This window comes from Scardinius erythrophthalmus (genome assembly GCF_964197995.2).
Source record: "Scardinius erythrophthalmus genome assembly, chromosome: 6".
NCBI lineage: Eukaryota > Metazoa > Chordata > Actinopteri > Cypriniformes > Leuciscidae > Scardinius > Scardinius erythrophthalmus.
In genome coordinates, this window is record NC_138226.1 from 9,668,781 (window position 1) to 9,681,300 (window position 12,520).

The window sequence follows — 12,520 nt, forward strand, 5'->3', positions numbered from 1 at the left end:
CAATAAAGCAAATTAACTGCAAGTAATCATATTTAAATAGGTATAGCCTTACTTTAATTTATCCTAACATTAATTTAAATTAATTTTATAAAATCAAGCTCAAGCACTTTTTAGGCGTGCTGTAGTTTTTAATAAAATGATTAGCGCCTTTAAATTCTGCATTGCTTTCTCTCTCTGGCTGCGTCCGAAATCGCATAGCCTACTTATTTTGAATAAGTATTTACTTTGCGACTGCTAAAAAAGCATGTTCTATATAGTGTGAATGTGTGTAGTATGAATGGCTAGGCTAGGCCTAGCCTACTGCATTCGCCATGTTGTCATTATCATGTGATCTACCAGCATAAGTTCTTTGCGTAGGTCATCTGAGTACTTTTTGCCTGCTCTTTTATGAGTACTAATCTTGAAACATACAGTTTTTTTGTTTGTTTTTGTTTTTTTTGCATACATTATAATACAGTCTATAATAAAAAACGAAATTCTCGAAAACCTATGTAAGCTTGTTTCCTTGAAAATAAAAAAGGTAGGCCTTTATTGTGCCTTTTTATCGCACAAATCTTAATCTTATTTCTCAGATTTGTGTGATATAAAGTCAGAATTCCATGAGATGAAGTCGCAATTGCGAGTTTTTATCTCGTAATTATGAGAAAGAAGTCAGAATTAGAAGATGTAACTCGATGCCATTGATAAATTGCTTTGGCCATCGATGTAAGATGGCCAATGGCTAATCAGAAATGCCAAGTTTCTCCGGAATATCCACCCATCACTTCAGTTCCTTCCTTCAGTTCAATTGCCTAAAGTTGCAGTATTTCGCATTTAATTTTTTTGTATATATTTGATAGTTTTCACATGATTTTATATAATTGTATTGATTGGTTTGTTAAATACACACAGTATAGCGGTGTTATTACTGTATTATGTATCTCTTCAGTTTAAACCATAAAGGTATGCTGTCCACTCAAGTGGACAACTGAAAATCTCTTTGAAAAATGTGTAAAAAAAATAAAAAAGCAATAAAACACAGAAGAAAAAAAAAAAAAAGCCTGGCTGAGGTTATCATAATTCATGCATGAAAGGGTTAAAAATGTTTTATTCTTTGGCGAAAACAAGCAACCATAGCACATTTCCTCTGTTTTCATTTTTGTTTAGCTCCATCTAGCGGTTATGAACACTAGAACCACACAAAAAAAGTAGCCTATTACGCAACAGATGGCTCACGGTGTCAGTCATTACATCGACAATCCTAAAGTATAGTCATTTTTAACACGTTTTTATAGATTTGTACATCACAAAAGTATCAAAGAAACGTTTTTTTTTTCTTTAAGAAAGTTGACGGTTTTACGTTGCGATAAAAACTAAAATAATTCGCACACTAGACACGTTGCCTGTAGTAACAGCTGGAACGGCGGACTAAGCTTGAATTGCTCCAAGGGTAGGAAAATCCCATTTACAGAATTTGTTTACAAGGCAGAGGGTATAATATATATATAATTATTACCTCTATATTATCGTGTTAATTCGAAAGCTACTGTACAACTTTTTCCACGGCTTTCAACTGTTCATTCAGGCGCCATTTTTATTCTTTCAAACAGATAAACGTTTCGCTCTCAAACAAAGTGCAAATCTCCGAAACGTGCTGCTGTACATTAACAGTATATAATTAGCTGTTAAATGGGCCTCTATTAATTGAAGACCGAGCAGCTGGCACTAGAAGGAGAGTACTGTAGGAGGGTCTGGCATGAGATGGGCAGGGAACGTGCCAAATGCCATTCCAGTGCCTCTGCAACAGGGGTCGAAGGTTAAGAAACATTGTGGCTCAGAAGACAGATGTCTATGTGGCCCGGGTAGATATTATCATTCTGCTTGAGAGCTGAAATCACCTGCACATTAAAGAGTCCACATTTTTCTGTCAAATTTTAGCTCTGGAAACAAGGGGTGGGCGGTATGACCAAAATTCTGTTTCACGGTAACGATATATTTCACGATATAGTTATTTATATATTAGACTAAGTTATTCTCGAAAAATCGACAGAAAGGGCTTTGTATAATAAATAAACCCAAATACTTTAGAAATGAATAGTGCTTCACCTTTTTTAAATTGGATTTTATTTGGTAAATAATTTCTTTGGTAAACTATTTTGATAGCTAATATAGTAAACAAAACACACTCCTCAACTTTTAGATGAACTTCCCCCAACTGATTGATATTAAATACAACTCGTAGGTGCAATTAAACTTTAAATAAAGTGTTGCTGAATAATTTTTCAATCTCATGTTATTCCTTTACTTCATCAATCAGTTTATAATATCTGAATATTTTATATTGAACTATTCTATTAATAAATTAGTTACTTCCTTTTAATTTTGTAGGATATTAGTAATAGGCCTACTAGTTATGTTTAAATGTGTTCCCCGGTACATGTTTGCCATGTCTGCTTATTATACTGTGTTTTTAAGGGGCTTGTTTTGCTCTTTTTGTGAAATCTGGCAACCCGTCACCTGGAGCTTTAATCAAGAGAAGTTGAGAAGTGTCAAGTTCATCAAGTTCAGAAGTGACTAGAAGGAGAGCAGCAGTATGAAAACCGAACAGCAGCTACTGTTAGTGTTGACTAAATAGTTTAAATTATACACACCTTGTAACTGCGTCATTATTTTACCATAGCCCAGTGAACACTGAGGTCCATTGATCTACTTTTATGTCCTGAAACAACCGTTTTTTGGGGTCGACAGCTTATAAAAAGTTATTTCTGGGTTTTTTAGCTTGTTTGCTGTACACCTTGTCAAATAGCAGCTTTTAGACATTGTTTTTTTTTTTTGTTATAAGTCATAAATGACAAGGAGGCAGCCTCTCGCAATGCAAAGTCAATGGAGACCGCTGGATTGTTTTCCCCCCCCCGGTGGGCGTGGTCTTCAGATTATGATGCGTTGCGCTCTGTCTCTATACACGGAATAAAAAAAATCTGTTACTTTTGACATTTTCTACCGCGGTAACGATATATACTGTCAAACCGCCCAGCCCTACTGGAAACAAATCCAAAACTCAGATAAAGTACATTTTTACTCATGCAGCACCATTTGTTTAAAAAATTTCACAGAAAATCTATGGAGTTATAAATGACCCATTTTACTGTGGTCTTAGTATCAAGTGTGTCACCATATGGTGATCACAGTAGGTGGATCCACTCTTCTAAACATTCATTCTTGCTGCTGCCTTACATTGGTGAATTGCATACTGCCCACCTTAATGCTTTCTCTATGAGAATTGTGGTACTTGGCAGCATCAACTGTATAATGACTGACTCAGTTTTCATGTTGTCCTTAGAGACTTTATAAATGTTAGATTTATGTGCTGGAATGGGGGTTACCTTTGCTTATTCCCTATCTCTGAACTGTATGCAATTGGTGTTACAATTTTGTGTATGCAAATTAGCATAGTCTGTTATGTGTCTTACAGATTTGACTGGCAAAAAGGATGTGAAGAATCTCTGAGAACAAGGTAAGCCTCATGCTTATTGCTTACTAAGTGGTTGCTAGGGTGCTGCTGGTTGGTTTCTGGTGTGTTCTGAATGGTTGTAAGGTTAACTATGCTTTGATTGACATGTACGTAGATGACAGATAGACAAGCAGGCATACAGACAGATACAGTAGATAGATAGATAGATAAATAGATGGATGGACAGATGGACGGATAGATAGATGGATGGACAGATGGATGGATGGACAGATGGATAGACAGACAGAAAGGTGGATGGATGGATGGATAGATAGATAGATAGATGGATGGATGGATGGATAGATAGATAGATAGATAGATAGATAGATAGATAGATAGATAGATAGATAGATAGATAGATAGATAGATAGATAGATAGACAGATGGACAGATAGATAGATAGACGGATAACTAGATTTCAATTGGCAATATTTTATCTGAACAATATTTGATAGGAACATTACTGCAAAACAAAGCAGAACTGCTTCTCCATATGACAAGACACCTCCGATTCCTGCATATCCAGCTGTCTGACAGGCGTTGTGATGACACAGGAGGGGACATGTTTCCACTTTTCCAAATGATCCAGACATCTCGCTGTCTCCTCAGAGGAGCATCTATCCTCCATCACTGTCAGTCATTGGTCTCCTGGGGGCATATGGTTTACTGCCACAGACCTTTTCCACTTCAGTCATTAGGGTGCCTTGTAAATGAACTTAGACTTATGGACACATCTTGCTGAATGACTCATTCCAGCCCAAATGTGATCTTGAGTTACACATTGCTAAAACAGGACACATTCCCGTCTTCGACGTCCGGAAGCTTTACGATGTAATTAATCAAATGTTGATTCCACAAGGGTCAATAGAGTGTCGGGAGAGACGGATGTCGATTTCTTAGCTAAGTGAAAAAACAAGTGGTGTTGAAGGCAAGGCCCAGTGTGGATGCGCTGGATAAATCCATCAGGAGCGCTGACAACCAGCCGTCAGTGGCTGCACATCTGCGCCCATCTGCCCGAGGTTTGTGTCTTTTATTGCTTTTCATTGCTTTCTTCAGATGAGGGCAGAAGTTCACTGCGACTGAATCTCACATCCCTTGGACATTGAGGCGATTATTACATTGCAAAATGTAAGATTAATCATTAAAATTAATGGCACTTTAGCTTGTGATCATTGAGAGAACCTGATTGTTGACTGAATTAGAAGAGAACAGTGCAGAGCTCAAAATTAAGCATGGTCGATGTGACAGAGTTTTGGGCTGGTTGATGGAAAGGCATTGTCATTAGGTCTTGTTTAATGAGCATTTGCGTTTTATGTACCTTACAAAACTGAACATTTGGTTTTCTGTCATGTAGCCTAGCTTAGTATTGAAGATTGTTGATTCAAATTCAGCTGATTTAAATACCATGGTATCCATGGTTTATCCATGGTAAAGTTGGTTTATATCAAGCGGCAACATTCTAATCTGAAAAATGAAGCTTACTCGGAAGTGCGAAAAACTGCAATACATCGAAAATCCGCTAGGGGCAGGTCCCAAAAGGGAGCAAATGTCCATAGACCCCCATGTTAAAATGTCCGTTTTCACAGCATAAATTCTTGTTTTTACAGGTTGGTCCCATGGACTTTTATTGTATAGGTTCCGAGTGCCTGACAACTGTGAGGGGGGTGAATTTTTTTCTAACTCGTTAGTTTAGATCGTATTTAGATATAAAATGTATGACAAATAAGGGCGTGGTTAACTTTGATTGACAGCTTGATTGACAGCTGATAACGAGCATAGGCTGCGCCGAGTGGAATTCCTGAAATTTGACGTCTCGGCCATGATCTGACACAACACATCAGGGGTTAGGATTTCGCCCATACCCCCCATAAACGGCCTCAAAACCGTTCTTCAGAAAGTCTATGGGTGACGTCACAGACGCTTTGTCCATATTTTTTACAGTCTATGGTTTATATTAAGGTCTGTCAAAATTGCAAGAAGCATTAGTTAGATCGGTTTAAATGATAAACAAATCACACTATGCCATGTTTTTCAAGCCAAAGCCACAGATTCAAAAGTCGGTCCGATTTTTTTATGTTTTTGAAATGCGTCTCTCGTGCTCACCAAGGCTTCATTTATTCCATTAAAAATACAGTAAAAACAGTAATATTGTAAATAATAATTGCAATTTAAAATAACTGTTTTGTATTTAAATATATTTTAAAATGGAATTTATCTCAGCATTATTACTCAATTCTTCAGTGATCCTTCAGAAATCATTCTACTATGCTGATCTGCTGCTCAAGAAACATTTCTTATTCATACTGACCCCAAACCTTTAATTAATAGTGCTTATTGATTTATGTTGAACCATTAAAATATCAGCAGTGCATGTATAAATCTACTGGACCATATTTTAAAATCATTGAAATATGAAAAACCCATTTTAATTTGATTAATATTTATAAACAAACAGACTTTAGAATCTTTATTAAAGTTTGAATAATCTTACGATTCACAATATTATGTCTCTTGTTCAAAACCTGAAGGACATCTGTCAACTTGAGAGGAAAATTTGTTTTTTTGGCAGACAGGTCATAGTAAAGTGCATGTTTACCACAGCAACGGACCAGGTGAGATGTCAATAGCATAAAATACATCATCGGTCATCACCTGTCCTCAGCCTCGCCATCAATATTCGACCTGATACCTCATGGCAGTGTGTACTTTCAGCTCATCACTCAAACCAAGCGTTTCCCCAGCTGCTCCAGAGTTAGTGTGAAGATGCAGATGTTTGACCACACCTGGCAGCTGTCCCTCTTCCCCCTTGTTGAAGGTGCTTCCCTCCTGTCCGAGCGCACGCAGCTCTACTCGGCTCCCCTGCAGCTCGTGCGGATATGGGGAAGCCTGGTGACTGAGATGAGCTATGTGTTTCCCCCCGGAGTCTTCTGTCCCCCCGAGGAGCCATGCTGCCTTCCCATTTTCTCACAGTCACTTCCTCTCCTGTCAACCTGGGAATGTGCTGGCAGCCGTCAAGCCACGGAGACCAGGAAAACTTTTCCCATGTGACAGATATAACAACTCGGGGAAACCGTTACAGTTCCTGTTTATCATACACTTGCCATTACCTGGCACTAAGGACTGCGTTGCAAGTCAGATGCACAAGAAAACAAATCAATCATTCTTCTGCTGAACGTGATTCATAGCACGAACGCTTCTGCATGTAGAACAGGATGAATTACGAAGAGATGCACCTGATTATCGCTGCGATGTTAAAGCGCTTATCGATAGTTTCATGTGAGGTGTTGGGGCTTTTCAGAACCCACGTTTAATTGTATGTGGCAAATGATCCAGAATCCACGGCGCATTATCTCAACCCAAATGTGGAAAGAAATGTTATTGCTCAGGGACTTTTAATCTCCCACAACCCTCTGTTCATTTCAGAGCAGTTCCCACCTGGTTTCCATGGCATCTGTCCAACTCACAGCAGGAAAGGAAGCAGATCTCGGCAGTGCTGAGTTCGCCCTCTTCTGGACGGAAGTGAGGGCTCCAATAAGCCTTGGTCTAATTAGCCATGCTGTCAAAACATTTCTGCACAAGTGATTTTAGAAAACTCTGCTGCATGCTCACGCTGAACTATTCCGAGGGGAGATTTGTTAATTTGGGCTTATGTAACACTGCAGCTTGCTGCCATTACAGGAAAAACAAATGAAAAGGTCAAATGATAGTAAATCCAACCCAGAAGGAACTTCTTAACACAGCTCAGACAACACCCTTCATCCACCTTTTGCATTGTGCATAAAACAACACAACGTGGAGAATGTTCCCCTTTAAACGCTCTGATCAGGACCCATATTACTCAATAAAAGATTTTATCAACTGATTTTCATTACTTGGATTAAATCATTCAAGTACAGAATTAGATGTTTCCAGATATTATATTCTTGTAAAGCAATTTGAAATAATAGAGTTAAACATATAAAGCAAGCACCTTTATTTGTTTGAACAGATACATAGATTTATATTGTACACTTTTTTTTTGCTATTTTGTGTTCTTATACATGTACTAACCGTGGTTAAAAAAAGGCAACTGTTAATGGAAACAATGGCAAGTATACAATACAATTAGCAAACATATCAAAATCAGTTTTTACAACATTTTTAGCAACCAATTCTTTCTATTGGTCTGCCATAGTGCAAACTGTGTGGTTTGAAGACAGAGTGGTAGCGTGATATTAACATTCATTCTTACAGTTCCAACGTCTCTGTCTCGAACACATTTCAATGTGTAGACCGCATTCACAGCGCCTCTGCTTCAAGTCCTTCTCTCCCTTAATGCCGATCTCAATAATAATTCAAGTGTGTAGGGCTGTTCGACAGATGAGTAGTGGACAAAAGCTATGATTAACAATTCGATCTGTGTGTTTATTGCAGTGTATGTGGAAGTTTGCGTCAGATAACCCTATTCAAGCTCTGTTCAATGTTCGAGAGTCCCTCTCTGTTTCTCTTGGATACTCTTCTTAAACAAGCTCACTGGTTACAGCTGTTACAGCAAAGATCTAAATGATTGTATTTTGGAGTGGTTGTGTAATATATTTTTTGTATGTTGTCTGTGTATCCTAATGAGAGTATTCTGACAAGGTGAAAACATGAAATAAAGCAGAGAATGTCGTCCATTTCAAAAGTGTCCATTCCCAAGACATTCCTTTAGTATATATCCATGTGACATTGGACTCCTGTGGCAGAGATACTGATTTAGAGGAAAATGACAAAAAAAAAAACATAGTCAAATGAAGCGGTGCCCAGAGAGTGAGTGAGCGTCCTTCTATTGCACAGTGTCTTGCGGAAAGCACTGATAATGGATGGCGGGTGGTGTGATCAGATGTCCGGGTCTTTGAGACGGATCAAGTCCTGTCTGGGCACTGGTTCACGAGCAGCCACAACGGTCTACTACCATTGACGGGATCTTGCCGTAGATGATCTGCTCTTTGCCATTGAAGTAAAGCATGTTGATGGGAGACATCTTGGTGGGGGTGCAGCAGGGCCCGGCGGTGCCTCGCGGATTGGCCTTGTTCACCAGATGGGTGTGGGGATACTTCTGCAGGTGCATGTAGTCGCATTCTCCCGAACAGTAATTCGCCTTATAGCGTTTTGGAGCAATAATCCAGTCCCAGCCGAAGTCCTCGAAGTCCACAGTGAGAGGGTATCTGCAGCACCGAGACTCTGAGGAATTCTCGTCGCAGTCCAGTCCAGAGTCCCTCCGGATTCGCTTTGGGCCCTCTGAGATTTTCACCTCCATAAAGGGGAGCTGTGAGAGAAAGAACCCAAAGTTTACTCAGTTTACTCTTAATGGTGCCATTAAGGATTCTTGCAATAAAAAAAAAAAAAGAATTAATTCAATTCCTACTGCATTTACTGTGTGCCCAGCAAATCATGAGATCATTTTAGATTTCAGCACAATCAATATACAGAAATACAGGTAATAAATGTTTTGCTTTTTTAACACACTTTAAATAGCCTACTAAAACATTATTTTTATAATGTACCACTGATTACAACACAAGCTTGTGAACAACCTCTGATTCAAGTTTCAGGAGTCTTAACATATATTCTTTTCAGTTTGTTTTAACTTTCGAGTCAAATATCACGAAAGTAACTTGCAATTTAGTGAGTCAGTTTAACTGTTTCGATTGATTCATACGTGTTTTTCACTAAAAAGAACCAGCTAAAAGAGTCATTCGTTCGGGAATCGGACTGTAGGTTACTAAGGCGATGCATGCTGTTGATTCATTACAAGAACTAGGTCAAAAGAATCGTTAGTTCTAAAACCGAATTACTGTGGTCGCGCTGTTCGTTTTTGATTCACTAAAAAGAACCGGTTTGAACGAATCATTCGTTCAGGATTCGGACTACATTTGCAAAAACATTCATGACTACACCGATCACTGAATGTTCCGCGCTCTAAAACATGCAATTAAGAAATGTTTACATTGGTGCTACAGGGACTAATTTTTGGGGAGATTGCTGAAACAAAACGTATAACTAAACCAAATAATTTCTTGCTATTATCATTCACAGCAATTACTATTGACGGAGCTCTGTCTAAAATTGGTTGTCTGAAAAAACCGCACATTTGGTGACACAACAGCTCAACTTACTAGTCCATCCTCTCCAGCCTCAGCGGAGGTAACGGCCAAGTCGTTTCCCTTCGCGTCATACGCGTTTATCTCGATGCCCCAGTTGGTCTCCGGTTGCCTTAACCACACCGTGAGCACCTGCTTTACGTCTATACTCTGCCAAGACGTGACTCCTGCGTTCACATCGATCTTCAGGGATCGTATTCGTATGTGTCTTCCTCCGTCCGTAACGGGCATCAGCCGTGATATCTGTAAGAAGACGGTGGTCACTTCTTCCGCCGGTCTCAGATGAACCCAGAGCTGCGCTCTTACGATCCGGTTCGCTTGGATTTTCGGACTGAAGGAGAAAAAACAACACTTCGGTTTCCGATCTACTTGAACGATGGGGTCAGCTGAAAAAAAGAGGAGAAAGTAAATCAAGAGTGATTATACGGGATCTAGACTACTGGTTTTCAGTGACAGCTTTATTATTTAAGCGGTCCATAAAATTACGCACTGATATGGGCTAATAAAAAAAATAAAAATAAAAAACTTTTACAGAAATAACGTTGACTACGCCCACAAAACAAAATAAATTACATACATTAGGGGGACATTTATATGTAATAATTAGATTGACTATATATATATACACTATATTTGTAGGCTATATATACAGCGTTGCACAAGGAACAGGCTATTTATATCTTTAAAAACGAATGGATGGGCTACAGATATAATGTCTATATTTAGACATTGCATATAAAAGTCATTAGACATAATACACAGTTTCACCTAAAATATTGGCTAAGATGTGAACCAGTTTAAACTACAGTTCGCCTATCACGTGTGGTAGAGGTGAAAACATTTTCTTCTGACCGACGCTGGTGCGCTTTTGCTGGACTTCCATGTTCAGCGTGCGTAAAATTGCTTAAGCAAGGCTGAAAAAGAGGGGCACAAAGCCTTAAAAAACAGGAATCGACAATTATACATCTTAACTGTGCATTTTATGCACAATAGTTGCCTCGTGAGTGCAACTGGCTTGGGCGTAAAGACTGCGTAAAGGGTCTCTCCAAGTAGGCTATTCCCTAGATTCTTTGTCCTTTAAGATGATAGTACATTTACATGAATGAATCTTTGAAATAGTTGATCCTTACGCTCTGTGGCCATAGTCATGATGGTCTCTGTGGTGGCATGTTCATCATCGTCTTCCATAGCTCCATCCTTACTGTCATCCCCCAGAACATCGTACTGATCCAGAAGTTCTTGTAAAGGCGGTGCTTTGGGTAACAGCTGCTTGACCACGTCCCGGCTGATGTTTGGAGCCTGTTTGAGTCGGAGTTTGCTAAGAATTTGGGACTTGATGGCATGCAGTCTCATCAGCTTGCTGTGTTGCCTGAACTCACATGTGGAGCACTGCTCGCTTTCCTCCGTGGCTGTGGAAGGCTGCTGGGGCGCCGTTATATCTCCATTACCCACTGGACCACATGCAATTAATACACTTAGAGAAATTAAAACCTGCGTAAAATGCATGTTCCAAGGCGTGCTAAGGGATGTTTGCTATGTTTGATCTGATTTGCTATGGAAATGAACCTCACCACGCACCGGACAAGTAGATGTCATGCTTAAATTCGGCAAGGCTTTTTATACTGCAACTTTGGCCACTCTATTGTGTCGTAAGATTCAATGATTGGCTGAGCTGGCAACAATAAACCTAATGGACAGAGCTGGACTTCTTTCGCAGTTCTTAAAGAGGCATGACACATCTTAGAGGACTCGTGGAAGAACCAGTCTAACTTTAATGCAAATTATGCACATGTATATAAAAAATACGCACTTTTATTACAACATTTCAGTGCGTGCATCCAGGATGCTCCCTGTGTGTCGTCAAACGCAACTGACCCAGAACGTAAAGGCTACATTTGATATTTGTGAATATAAAATCATAAGCAACAGAATATTTGTTTTACTATTTTATGACATTGCAATATAAAGCACCTTGATGGTCTACTCTACTTGACATTTAGCCTACACATGAGCAGCATGCTTTTGTTGGTAAAAAGCTGATTGACAGCCTTAACATGTGGGCTCATCTGCTAATTTATATGTGAATAACTGTTGCTAAAATGACAGTATGTTCTCAGCCTTTGTGACATTCAATTTCCCTCTCTCATTTTTCTTGTGGTATTTGAAAAAGAGGCATTTGTATAATATTCACGTTGCTTCTGTCAATGCAACGCAAAGTAATTTCACCACGTATGTATTTCTTAACAGTAACATTGAATAATCACAAGTCATCTTGTTTGCTGCAGCTTATTTCGTTTTTTAGATCCATGGGTAAGATACATAGCGCCATCTTGTGGATCGTCTTGTGTAAAACGCGTTAAGCAGGTCCTGGCATGAAGTTTTGCACAGTGTGAGTTATTAGTAAAACGATAGGTTACATAATAAGGATAGGTAACACGCAAACATAGCCCAATAAACACAAATATAAACAAATATTCTAATTTACATCAATGTGTTGGATCATCATTCATGACAAAATAGGCCTAATTAAAAAATGAGTTAGGCCTTAGGCTACCTTGGAATAGGCCTGATTGCTAAGCGAATTGATGTTATCCAACCGATTTCACATGCATTAGCCTACACTGTTTCTCCTTCTCACATAATAAAATTATTTGAACTAAAATCATAATTTCATGTCCATTTATTTATTAGGCAAGTAGCCAATTAACGGGATAATAAATGTGCAGTCATCCGGTCATTATCGCAAAATAAACTTTTTCAGGGTCACAAGACTTGGCGCCTAGATCACCCAGTCTCGACAAAATTATATTATATTATATTATATTATATTATATTATATTATATTATATTATATTATATTATATTATATTATATTATATTATATTTATATTATGCGATAATGAGCCGA

At 38.7% G+C, this 12,520-nt stretch overlaps 1 protein-coding gene across 1 annotated transcript; it reads right to left on the reverse strand.

Moving 5' to 3' along the window:
- Positions 1-8,256: 8,256 nt before the first annotated feature.
- mstnb (myostatin b) lies at positions 8,257-11,213 on the reverse strand. The gene is made up of 3 exons (XM_081369377.1): positions 10,743-11,213; positions 9,628-9,998; positions 8,257-8,777 (listed from the first exon to the last, which is right to left on the reverse strand). Exons 1-3 carry the CDS (start codon positions 11,116-11,118, stop codon positions 8,397-8,399), a joined length of 1,128 nt encoding a protein of 375 aa, XP_081225503.1. The 5' UTR covers positions 11,119-11,213; the 3' UTR covers positions 8,257-8,396.
- Positions 11,214-12,520: the final 1,307 nt, after the last annotated feature.